This window comes from Schistocerca piceifrons, chromosome 1, assembly GCF_021461385.2.
Source record: "Schistocerca piceifrons isolate TAMUIC-IGC-003096 chromosome 1, iqSchPice1.1, whole genome shotgun sequence".
Classification (NCBI taxonomy): Eukaryota; Metazoa; Arthropoda; class Insecta; order Orthoptera; family Acrididae; genus Schistocerca; species Schistocerca piceifrons.
Window position 1 is genome coordinate 337,069,296 of NC_060138.1, and position 13,662 is coordinate 337,082,957.

A 13,662-nucleotide genomic window follows, 5' to 3' on the forward strand; every position below is an offset into this window, starting at 1 on the left:
CACAAAAGTTTTGCATGTGCTTCAGTGCAAGACCATGGAGTTCTCAGAACCCTTCTGATGATATCAGAGACACTTTGCAGCCTGTGCTACTTCACGTTCTGAACTGTTTTCACCTCACACTGGATTTTACGTGTACAGTTAGGCTAACTTATAAAGATATCAACAAACTTTTGTAGGTATTTTGAGATCAGGAGTATATGCTAAAAATTTCATCATTAACTCTGCGTAGCCATCTCGAAAACCTCGGCTTAGTTTTTTTTGGGGGAGGGGGAGGGGAGGGACAGGTTCTAAGGAACTGCCCTTGAACTAATAGCAGTCCCATAAGCCCCATAGGGCCCACCATAAACCACATCAAATACAAAAAGAACCACCTGATTTGCTTCATTTGCCTAAGCAGGAGGACGTGTGTAATATTCATGGCCTGTACTGTAGGATAGTGACACTGGGATGTTCCTTTTGTTGTGTATTCTTACGGTGCCTGGTCCAAGGGCTATCCAAAACACCTGACACTTCCTTTCCGTCACCCATAGAACCTGAGGTATGAGCCTCAGAAGAATACCATTTTTATGCGTGGCATTGTGGAACATATTAAATAGCACACATTGCCACATGCATACTCATACAGAAAGATTCTGCATCAGTACACATTCCATTATAAACAGCAGACTAAATCAATGAAGGTGAATGCTGTGATAGTTCCTTTGAAATGGCAACTGGCAATTTCCGTCTCCAAACTTGTTTGATTCAAGCATTGGTTTTGACTGTGATCTAGATGCTAGTAAAAACTGGAACAGGTGTATTCTGTTTGACTCTTGTTGCTGATAATAAAAATCAGTTTTAGCTGATCTGTGAATTAAACAATCACAATACAAGATACCAAAATTATTTTCAAGCATGCTTTACTCCTTGTGCAGGGTTCAGACTGAAATTATTTACTCTGGTGTAAAAATATTCAAGAAGTTCCCATCTGAAATAAAACAAGAAATTTGGAATCTCTTTTAATATTTCATTAGCCACATCTCCTATAAATTATTTAATTATCTAGCATCAGGGATTGAAAATTTCTATTAACTTCAGGACAAGAATAAGTGTTCGTGGTAAAGTTGCTGACAATTAGTAGTGTATTGTGAACAGCTCTCTGTTCATGCAGATTTAGGTAACAGTTTTCTTTGAAAAATAATGAGATAATCAAGAAACTTTTAAGCTAACAATAAAAGATAAAAAGCAGCTGTTTAATATAACTTAGGAAACAACAGCTTTTGTTAAAATTAACAGTTTCTTGTTCACTTATCAGGTTATGTTTACCTGTTCCATTGTCAGTGCACTGTAAAGAGCAAGTTTGAGGCACTTGCCTCTCTTCTGTTATTGGTTATCTTCAGCCACAACCCTGAAAATTCTCCTTGATTGTGGAATGTATGACACACAATAAATGAACGAAAACAAACACTATTTCAGTGATGTAAGATAGATTACTTGATGTAGGCTTTGGTTGTTTGATCTGTCATGAGTGACACATTCCTAAGGCCCTATAAATTTCTGGTGTAACTACATTGTTACCTTGAATTTGGATTGTATTTCTTTTCTCACATAACAGAATATGGTGACATTTTACTCTGTATTGTTTATGATTTTTGTGTCTCCTTTAACTTCCAGATATTATTTTGGGTGTATCTTTGGCCATCGCCTGTCTTTCAGCATTGAAATGTGTAGGACCTGTTGTCATTTGAACACAACATGACAGTGCCACGTACATCCATTCCTCTGTGGCCTCAGTTTGTTACTCTATCTCTTTATAATTCACCGAGCATTAATCTCTCATACTTTTGGTGCCACACTTTTTAATTTTTAAACTTGTTTTGTCATTTCTTAAAAGGTTGTCAGTCCAGTAAAATTGGAGTGGTAACACACATCGCTTATAAGACATTGTTTTTAAATGTAGGGCTATATTTATTGTTAAGGTAGTGTTTAACTTTCCATATGCAGCCCATCTCAAGTTTACTCACCATGTTTATTCACATATTTTATTACCTCTACTGAGTCTCCTAGGTTTGTGTATATTTTGACCAATCCTATTTTCATTCCATCTGTTTTATCAAGTTTTGCTATTAGCAGCAGTCCAACTTCATCCAATAGATGATATTGTCTATGGTATCTTTCAGTTAGCTGCTATCAAGATGGTTTTATCAACAAATTGCAGGTGATGTAGTGGATTGCCAACACCTTTACACCATTTTGTTCTCCCATTCAGAGTTTATGAAGGCGTATTCCAAAACAAATAAAAATCATCAAAAACAACTTGTTGATTTGCTGTCCTTGACGTAACAGTATGGAATGTTATGAATGTTGTTGTTTTTCTTATTGATATCGGGGATGATTTTTGTGTATTTGTAACCTCTTCTGTATAGTACAGATTGTGGTGAACTATCTCTTTCCATAACAATTATAAGAAAAAGTCACTGAAAAAGGGACATACAAATGATATAATTGATTTTCAAGTTTCCTCTTTAGTATTTCCCCAGATAATGAAGTCTTGTAATACACTAAGGGGTAAAAATTACAACACCAAAAAGTAGTTGTGTGGAATAAACAAAAATTGGTAGGCGTGTTTCTAAATCTGAAAGATGAAGTCTATTCAGATTTTGTGCCAGTCACATAAGAGTGGTCCTAATAATACCACCACTATGAGGATGCAAACCAGGTAACGATCATGAGGAGTTGATGTTGGTCAAGAATCCCTTTAAGGTGACAAAGATGCCATTATTAACACTTCACTGAGTTTGAATGAGGTCATTTAGTAGGGCTGCAAGAAGCTAGCTTTCCCTTCTGTGATACTGCAGAAAGACTTGGCAGGAATGTAGCCGCTGTAAATGATTGCTGGCAGTGGTGGTCTTGAGAATGTACAATCACAAGATCAGACTCTGGATGGCCTCGTGACACTACCGAGAGGGAAGACCATTGTATTTGTGTATGGCTCTGGCACATTGTACTGCATTTGCAGCAGCAAATTGAGTAACAGCTGGCATCACAGTGGGTACAATGAACTATTACAAATTGGTTACTTCAAGGACAGCTCCGAATCAGATGCCCTGTAGCGTGCAATCCACTGACCCCAGACCACCACCATTTATGACTTCAGTGGAGTCAAGCCAGAGCTGATTGGACGGCTTGGTGGAAGCATGTTGTGTTTTCTGATGAAAGCTGGTTCTGCCTCAGTGCCAGTGGTGGCTATGTGCTGGTTTGGAGGAAGCCAGTTAAGAGCCTGTAGCCAACCTGTCTGTGTGCTAGACACACTGGATCTACAACTGGAGTTGTGGTCTGGGGTGTGATTTTGTATGACAGCAGGAGCTTTCTCATGGTTATACTACACATTCTGTCTGCAAATTTGTATGCCAGTCTGGTGATTCAATCTGTTGTGCTACTATTCATAAACAGCAATCCAGGGGGTGTTTTCCAACTGCATAATGCTTGCCCACATATCGCTGTTATGACCCAACGTGCTCTTCAGAGTGTCAACATGTTGGCTTGGTCTGCTTGATCACCAGATCTGTCTCCAATCAAGCACATAAGGTACATCATCGGATGACAACTCCTGCGTTATCGGCAGTCAGCATGAACTGTCCCTGTATTGGCTGACCAAATGCAACAAGCATGGAACTCTATCTCACAAACTGACATTCGGCATCTATACAACACAATGCATGCATGTTTGCATGCTTGCATTCAACGTTTTGGAGGTCACACTGGTTATTAATGTACAAGCATTTCACATTTGCAATGGTTTATCTTGCGCTTACAATAAATTGTGATGCTGCAGTGTTAATCACTTAAATATGTTATCTAGACAAATGTAGTCCCAAAATGTTATTACTCTAGAGTAATTACTTTTTGGTGTTGATCTTTTTTCCCATCATTGTGCTAGCCTGTGGGACAAGAATGGAAATTAAAAACAATTTTATACTTCAAGTGTGCATTATCATTTGTTCATAATTGTTTGATTTATTAATTATTTCTTACATGGAGATTTCCAGTAATTTTGTTAACTGTAGCAACATTTTTGCAGATGATGTAATGGAGACAAATGAACTGGCAGTCCGAGATGTTGTTGATCTGCTTCATGCAAAATTTGCCATTATAACTGGTAAGTTGTATAATAATAAATAATTTTCATGGTATTAATATATATATCTTCACCTAAGAGCATGATGGTTAATCTAGGGTCACATAAAAAAATGGCTTGCAACTGCAGGGGAATAGGGGAATATGGAGAAAAGAGGAAGTTGTCAATGAAAAATAGCCACAAGATCCAAATGATATCTCTCTCTATTTTTTTTTTAGATAAAACAATGCGTACCAATGTGTTTGTTTGAACTGGTAGTACTTAACAGCATTATTGTTTCCAGATCTCTTCTGGGAAACTGTCAAACAGTTCCCAGCAGAATTGTGTGGGTTTAGGAGCAACTTAAGTGTGTAACATGTCTTTTTGTGGGGACATTCACAAACAAAGGTCACATTGACAGTCACATGGGCTGTCAGACTGCAATGTCTAGTTAGTCTTATTAGTGTTGTGACATAGCCACTTGTGATTCCTATGTCATCTGCTGAATGGTTCTGGCTGCATAGTTACATATGTGGGAAACTGCGGTACAGTTTGTCCAGTACAGCAGCGAGAGCAGAGTCTATGATGCCTAGTTAAAAGGAACATTCATTTTACAGTAGCTCAGGAACTGTTTGTGAGTAGCAGACACCCTGTGACATTCCTAGCTGTACTCTGAGACAGTGGTGGCTGGTGGCAGCAAAGACATTGCTGACACAAGTCGTCTTGTTAGCTTGGTGCTACAAGGCCAAGCTGGGCAACTGAGATACACCAGTGCTGTGTGACATTAGTGGGAAGTGGACAGGTTCCATGTTGAACCCCAGATCCTTGGAGACTGGCTGTAGTGTCTGGCAATGGCAGTACTGCTCAATGATGTTGAAGTAACTTTACCATATGTTCAACCGGCGACTGGTGCAGAGGCTGCACCAGTCAACTGGACGACGCTGAAGGAATGCTGATGTCATCCGTGTTGGGATCGTGTAGTGTGCGTTTATTTCCACCTCAACCTGCATCGTTCCTGCTTCCATTCCCTGCCCTCACCCCCCCCCCCCCCCCTCCCTCCCTCCTCACTCCCTGCTCATTATGATCCTCACCAGGCAATGTTATCGAGCTGATTTGTGTGTTACACTGCAACCACTGCCGTCAGTCCTGAAACTTGAGACATTATTGGCTGTTTAAAGGTCACCACTGCCATCAATTCTGAAACTTGAGCCATTATTACTGTGAAGGAGATTGCAGAGAGTACTTCCAATTTTACTATATATTAAGGTACGGAGTGAGGGAAAAATGACTTGTTAAATGCTGCTGGCAAGCTGTAATTAATCAGTGTTATCTTCATGATCACTGCAAGAACTGTAGGGAACTGTAATATATTCTTAGATTTTTCACTTAATACCGGTACATGAAATTTTGTAAGTAGTCTATCGAGAGATAATTTGTGGGTAAGTTCCTGGGTGATTTTCTTGTATCCTATCAATGAAACTACTGTACATGAACATTAATGTGAGAACTGTGACAATTTTAAAAAGGCACTTATTTCATCCATTTCTGGATACAAAGTATTTGGGACCAGAGGCCTACAGATCATCATCATCGCTCTCTGACAGATAATATTAAGTGTAATAGTTTTAGGAAATGGTTCATCTGTTTTACCCAGTTTATCGTTTAGTCTGTTCCATTACAATATCAGCACAAAAATCTAAAATTGTCAGATGTAGTGTAAAGTATGAAGTAGATTTGGATAAAAACTGACAAAATATCACCTGAGAAGCTCTTCATCAGAAATTGCACCAATAATTTTGAGTCAGATCTTCATTTCTCAACCTATTCTGGTTCAATAATATTTAAAGTAAACTGGCAAATTTATTATGACAGTTGTAAATGTCTGAAAAAGTGCTCTGGATAATTTTTGATATAACTTGTGAAGCTGTGGCTGTTTGAGTAAGGGCATTTCGGGATTTTACCACCTGTAATGTTTATCTCCCTCCTGATGATGGAGAGCCTCAGAACTTATTGTCTGCATTGGTTTTTCAACACCACCCACGTTTCCTAATCTTGGGTGGTTTCAATGTCCACAACCTTTCATGGGATGAATCCATGATCACGAACCATGGTAAAGACATGGAAAACTTACTGACAGATCTCGACCTCTTTCTCTTGAATACTGGTGCCTCCAAACACTTCACTGTGGCCCATGGAACTTACTGGGTCATAGCCCTGCTCTTCTCCCATCCATCCACCAGAGGGTCCATGATTACCTGTGTGGTAGTGACCACTATCCAGTCCTCCTGTCCCTCCCTCAGTGTCACCACCCTGGGTGCCCACCTAGATGGGGTGTACACAATGCTGACTGGGATGCTTTCATCTCTACTGTTGTTCTGAGCTCTCCAATAAATTGAGGCATTGACAAGGCTGTACAGAATCCCCTATCCTTCGAGATCACCCCATCAGAAGGTACTACCTTGGTGGACCTCGGAAATTGCTGAGGCCATTAGAGAGTGTAAGCAGGCTGTCCAGCACCGTAAGCAGCATCCATCGATCGAGCACATCATTACCTTTAAATGGCTCTGTGCCCAGATCTGCCACTTAGTAAAATAACAGAAGCAAGAGTGCTGGGAATGTCATGTTTCAACCACTGGAACATGTACACCACCTCCACAGGTCTGGATGATCAGATGCCTGTATGTATACCAGTCCCGTGCAGTTGCACTTGGCATTTCCTTGAATGGTGCTGTTTTCAATGACCCAGATGCCGTAGCTGAACATTTTGTTCTGTATTATGCTCGAGCCTCTGCATCTGAGAACTAACAATCTGCCTTTCTTGTCCTTAAAGAGAGAATGGAGTGATTGCACTTATCTTTCAATACACAACACGTGGAGCCCTATAATGCTCCATTCAGTGAGTGGGAATTCTTTAGTGCCCTAGCCCTTTTCCCTGATAAAGCTCCAGGGCTAGATCCCATCCACACCCAAATGCCCAAACTTTTATCAGTGTCAAACTCACAAACAGCCTTGGATACAGGACGGGGTCAACAATATCCGAGGAATAACCAACAAAGAAAGCAAGTTAAAAAAATTACTCAGAGAGAGGAAAGTGGACATTGCAATAATAGCAGAAACTAAGAAAAAAACTAAAAGGATCAAAAGATTTGACAGACTACTGGATGGCTTACAGTGGCATCCCACAAAGAAAACGAGCCAGTGCTGGAGTATCGATTTTAGTTAATGATAAATGGAAAGATTTGTGAATACAGATTCATAAATGAAAGAATAATGACAGTCAGATTTCAAATTCCAAGACGTCATCTAACAGTTATACGTGTGTACAGCCCAGAAGAGGGAAGGAAGGATGATACTAATACTTGTTATCATGATTTTCAGAAAAAAGTTAACAATAACAACAAAACAGATCATGTTGTCATCACTGGCGATTTTAATGCAACAATTGGAAATCTACCAGTACCAGGAATAGGAGAACTATTTGGAGAAAAGGCCCTTAATAATAAGGAAATGAACTATGCCAGTTTGCCTCCTTCAACAATTTTAAAATTATTAACACATTTTCTAGAAGGAAAGACATTCACAAGTTTACATCGAGTGCACGAGGATTAAGGTCTGTGATTGATTACATACTAAATAATGATAAAATGAATAGTCTTGTGCAAGGTATATGTATTTATAGAGTAAGTTGCACACAGTCCCTGGCCAATTTATTAGACAAACTACAGTTTTTAAGCAGATTATGATTTTTGTTTAACAAAATTTGTTTTTTTAATACATAAATTGTGATAAAATGATTATGTGTACTCTACTTCATAACTAAAGTGATATAACAAATAAACAAAATTTAGTATTTGTTGAAAATATTTTGTTTCAATAATTACGACAAAAATTAAAATATTGTGAAAGCGAAAACATTAGTTTTAATACCTTGTTGAGCCAACTTTTGCAGCTATAAGAGCCTTAATACAATGTGGCATGCTGTCAATGCAGGACTGTATTGTGTCCTGCATTTGTGGATGATAATACCACACATGGATGATCTTCTCTAAGAGCTGTGTTTTTCTTGTGATGACATCTTTTGCCATCTCCCTCTTCATTAGTTCCCATACATTTTCTGTGGGGCGCAGGGTCGGGACTATTACCTGGCCAGTCTAACAGAGGGATATTTTGTTCCATCATAAAGGATTTAACTGACCTGGCTGTGTGACAGGGAGCTCCATTGTGCATAAAGATAAATGGTTCCCCATTTGGGAACCATTCTCTGAGCTGTGGTATTAACCGATTTTGCAGGACTTCCTTGTACTGGTCTTGCCTCATTATGCCTTTAACCATGTAAAGATGTCCTGTACCCGTGCCACAGATGACAGACCAAATCATCATCTTAGTTGTGTGTTTTAAGGTCTGAATAATGCAGACTGGATGAAATTTTTCTCTTGTTTGATGGCCCACGTACTGAGATTTGTTAGTTAAAATTTCAGTCATGCTTTCATCGCTGAAGCATATCTGTAAAAATCAAGAAACATAATTAATATACTGTGAGTAAATGTTCATAGATTATATCATATTGTAGATAATAATCTTAAAGTTAAATTACCAATCTCCAGAAGTCTGCATCCTTATCACACCACTGTTTAGCCCACTTCAGACACTTTACATTCATTGTGGTTGTTAACTTTGGCTTTCTAGCTGGTTGACAGACCTTGAAATCAATATACTTCAACTTTCTGTGAACAGTGTGTTCAAATGTATTCACATTAGCCTCTTCCAGTTGAGATTTTATCTGTTTTGTTTCTGCAATTCTGTTTTCTATGCAGATTCTTTTGAGAAATCTTTCTGACCTTGATCTGAAATTGGTTTTATTACACATTTATTCTCCTCTTTGGGGCTCTATTCTTCATCTGAATCAATTTTCTTCTTTATGCGCCTCACGCTAGGTTCTGACGTTTCCAACCTTTGTGAAATTTCCCGATTGGAATACATTTTCGTATTAACGAGGGCTTTGACCTCAGCTTTTTTATGTGGTGAAATGTCCCCTCTTTTACCCATTTTTGAAGGTCACAGTTAGTAATATCTGGCTGTTAAAAAATCAGTTATGATGTCGATATTACGAAATTGATAATCAAAGGGAACAAAGTATTACACCAGTTACACATGAGAACGCCACAGAACAGGTCCTTTCCTGTGCGCTCTACTCTGCTCATTGATACCTACAATTGGTCAACAATCCAATGACATGTAGCAACAATAGATACAAAATTCAACAATGTAATAAGTGCCCTGAATAACTGTCATAAATTTTCCAATTAATTGCATTAAATATTGTACTCAACACATAATTATTACAAATAACATTAAAAATGTGCAGTGTGTCTAATAATTTGGCCAGGAACTGTAGGTAGTGACCAATTCCTTCTAAGCAGTAAGATATGGTTACTATCAAAATGGAAGAAGACAAAGAAACTCCAAAAGAAGCCACAACAAGAGTTGTTCATAGTACATCTCCTGTCAGAATATAGTATTAGGAAACTTTATCTGTACAGACTCCAAGAAAAGCTTGCTTCACTACCAGTCAACAAAGACATTGAATGGAATATCAAAACCAGCATCATTGAAGCAGCCTCAGAAGCACTTGGTAAAAGGAAGAAAACAGATGGGGAAAAGAGACTCATAATTTTGTATACAAAAATTAAAGCAACCATTAAAGAAAAACAAATAGCTGATATGAAGTTTCTACCGACAAAAAACATCAGACAGCTGGGAAATATATAAAATAAAAAGGAATGCTACAACACGAACAGCACAAAAAGCACACCAAGGGTCATGGGACTCGTTTATAAGTGTCTCTTAGAATATGTTGTACATGATAGACAGCAGTATGCACACAAGATCATGAAAGCCCTCAGCAAGGGGAAAAAAAGAAAAAAGAAAAAGAAAAAAAGACACTGCCTTTCTGAACATTATACCCAGTGAACAATGGCTAAATCATTATTCAGATTTGTGGTGTACATAGGAGGACGATGATGACTCTGAAGAAAGTATGTACATGAAACAGTAGATCCAATTACTATGGATGAACTACAACTGGCTTTTAAAGGTCTGAAGAACAGAAAAGCTATTGGACTAGATGGAATAAATGCAGAGCTAACCAATTAGGGAGGATTACCACTAGATAAGACTTTTACAACTAATAAATGAACGTTGGTCGAACTGCAAGTTCCCAGACCCTTGGTATACAGCAGAAGTAATCTCTCTTTTTCAAAACGGGAAACATAGTGACTGCAGAAACTATCATGGCATATGTCTTCTAAACATTGGCTACAAACTGTATGCAAAGATCACCAGTAACCACATGAAGAATACCACAGAAGCTATTATTCCTGAAGAGCAAAATGGATTTAGATCAGGTCATTCATACACAGACAATGTGTTTGTAATTAAAAACATCGTAGAAAAACAGAGAATTTAAAATAGAAATCCATATGGCCTTTATTGACCTTGAGAAGTTTTTTCTACTTTGTGAGCCATGATAGCCTATGGAAGATTATGTCTGAATGTAGATTTCCTTATCACTTAATAGAGGTAGTGAAAAGTCTTTACAAAGCTGCACGCACTGTAATAAACACAGGTTGGAATTGATTATAAGAAATAATTATTAACCAAGGCGTTAGACAAGGGTGTGGCGTATCACATACCCTTTTTAATATTTATGTTGACTTCATTCTTCACAAATGGAAATAAAGTAAACAAAGGAATTAAGATAACGAATGAGGAACACCAGTGTGTACTTTTGTTTGCTGTTGGAGTTGTTGTTATTCCAAAGAATGAAGATGACCTCCAAAGATTAATATACCAGCTGAACAAAATTTGCAAGAAGTACAACTTTAAAATTTCTAGCAAAAAAAAGAAAATGTGGAAATAAAATTTGAATAGCAGACATGAGGTAGCTATGACGAACAAAGGGCTGCACAAAAACAGCTATATGAGTAGAAACAAAGCTATTAGAACAGAATTAAACATTTTCAGCAGGAATCGAAAAAATCCAAAAATATCCTGAAGATTGGAAACATCACCTCATGAGATTGCCAGGTCACAAAATTCCTCAAAAGATCCTGAACTAGAAGCTGAATGGGAAACGAGATATTCGAAGATCTATAAAAAGGTGGGAATGATTTTGTATGAGAGTTCAGAACAGGCAACTGCCTAATCCTTAACAGGATGATGATGATGATGATCTGTCAGCATCATATCCTTACTATCTTCAGCTGTACCTGGAACAAGGGTGAGTTCCCTTTCCAATTGTGAGAAAGCACCATCGTCCTGGTACTGAAACTGGACAAACATCCTCTACAGATGGAAAGCAATTGTCCTATTAGTCTCACCAATGTTCTCTGTAAGTTGCTCAAACACATTGTGAGCCAGTAGCTGTGTTGGCTCCTTGAGTCTCTGGGCCTTCTGGCTCAGTCCTAGGACAGTTTTCCGCAAGGCTGTTCCACTGCTGATATTTTGGTTTACCTAGAGTTTGCCATCTGGACAGCTTTTGACTGACATCACAGCCATATTGTAGCCTTCTTCAACGTACAAAAGGCTTATGACATCAAATAGCAACACCACATCCTCGTAGCCTTACATTCGAGTGACGTTTCTGAAACCCACTTCAGATTTTTGTCCAGAACCTCTTGTCACACCACACTTTCTTCTTTTGAGTTGGTGGTCTAGCAGCGACTGTAGGGTTCTTCAGTATCACCTTCCTTGTATGCTGATTATTTTTGCTTTTACTATTGCTGCTCTAGTGTGGGTGTTGCTGCATGCCAACTACAGTGTGCCATTCGAAAGGTACTGTCAGGGATCCTATAATGAATCCTCCTCCTCTAACATTACCCTTTTTTTTTTATAGAGATACCCCTTTTCATTTATACTACCAAGTCTTGTTTCAATAGACGTTATCTCAGCTGTTTCACTGAAAGAATTCATATGATTTTTTATATGATGTATTATATTTCAAGCTATAAAATGTATAAAAGAGAAATTAATCTGTTACAATCGATATGTACTAACAGTTAATATTACTCCTTTCAAGAATAATCGAAACTACAAAATTTCTGGCACACTTGAAATTCATTTTATTAATTGTGCACTCTAACGCTAATTATTAAATTTGTTTCTAGATTTATTTATGAAATAATTATATGATTTGGTAAAGATTCTTCCCCTGTGGAGAAAGTTTGTAAACTCTTTTGCCTTGTGAACTCTTTGGAAATTGTGACTACTGCAGAATGTTAAGTAGTGGTGGGCATGCCTCTGATGGAAACACACATATTTTGTTAAACTTGTCAACAACAATGTAATTATTGGTTTTTTAAATGTGGAAATTGTAAAGTCAGTGTGATTTAGAAGACTGGGATAAAACAGAAAGATATTTATAGCAACATGCAAATCTTCCTCAGTTATTTAGTGCAACAAGAACCCGCAACGTTAAATCAAAATTTTCAGCAGCGAGATGTACTCCTAGACACAACAAGATTTTGAGCCAGCAACAACTACTTTCAGTTTTCCGGCACCAAAACTCGTGCCTTGCATTTCTGTCGCTATTGGACTGTTCATCCACAATCAGAACCTTATCTTGGTGACCAATTACTCAATGTGGTGAAGACTTGTAACTTTTTGGGAGTGCTCTTCAATGCCTGGCTGATGGCTTCTCCATTTTGTCAACCTAAACAGATGTGCTGGCTATGCCTTAATGCACTTTGCTGCCTCAGAAACAGCAGCTGGGATGCAGATTGCACTAGCATTGTGCAGTTTTACACAAGCCCTGATCCTGTCCCACCTTGATTATGGGAGTCTGGCATACAGTTTGGCATCACCCTCAGCATTGCAGTCACTGGACCCAATACACCACTGTGGGATCCAATTTTCAACATTGTCCTTTTGAATTAGCCCTGTGTACAGCCTAATTGTGGAGGATGGGGTTCCACCCCTACAGATGAGGTGCCTACAAAAGTTACTCAGTTACGCTATACATGTTTGTGGCACCCTAAAGCATCCAAACTACCTTGTCCTTTTTCCAAGTTGGAGATCCACCTCTCACAACAGAGGTCCAGGACTGGGGTCACAATTGCAACTCGACTATAGTGTCTTTGCTCTGAACTCAAATTCCCCCACTGTCATCTCTTGTCAGGGAGCAATCGCGTACGCCCGCATGGATATACTCCAATCTCTGTTCTGTCTTGATTTATCCTTTGTACTGAAAGATTCAGTTGACCCCCTGGTGTTTTGCCATGTGTTACTGGCTATCCTTGATGAATTTTCTGGTTTGGAAGTGGTATACACTGATGGGTCAATGTCTGATGGACTAACCGGTTTTGCACACACACATACTATGTGCAGTGAACTACGCTCTTTGCCGAGGTGTATTCAGTGTCTCCACTGCCAAATTGGTGGCCATCAAATGAGCCCTTTGTCATGCTTGTTTACGCACTGGCAAGGTATTTCTAATCTGTAGTGACTTCATGAGCAGCCTTTAGGCTGCAGAGCAGTACTATTCCCACCACTCATTAGTCACGATGATC

General features: G+C 38.7%; 1 protein-coding gene across 1 annotated transcript in view; it reads left to right on the top strand.

Moving 5' to 3' along the window:
* LOC124797666 (guanine nucleotide exchange factor DBS-like) overlaps positions 1-13,662 on the top strand; it is a 222,900-nt gene that overhangs the window by 18,312 nt on the left and 190,926 nt on the right. The window contains exon 2 of the mRNA XM_047260803.1: positions 4,061-4,138. Coding sequence (XP_047116759.1) covers positions 4,069-4,138 — 70 coding nt within the window. The 5' untranslated portion in view covers positions 4,061-4,068. The remainder of the gene's footprint in view (positions 1-4,060; positions 4,139-13,662) is intronic.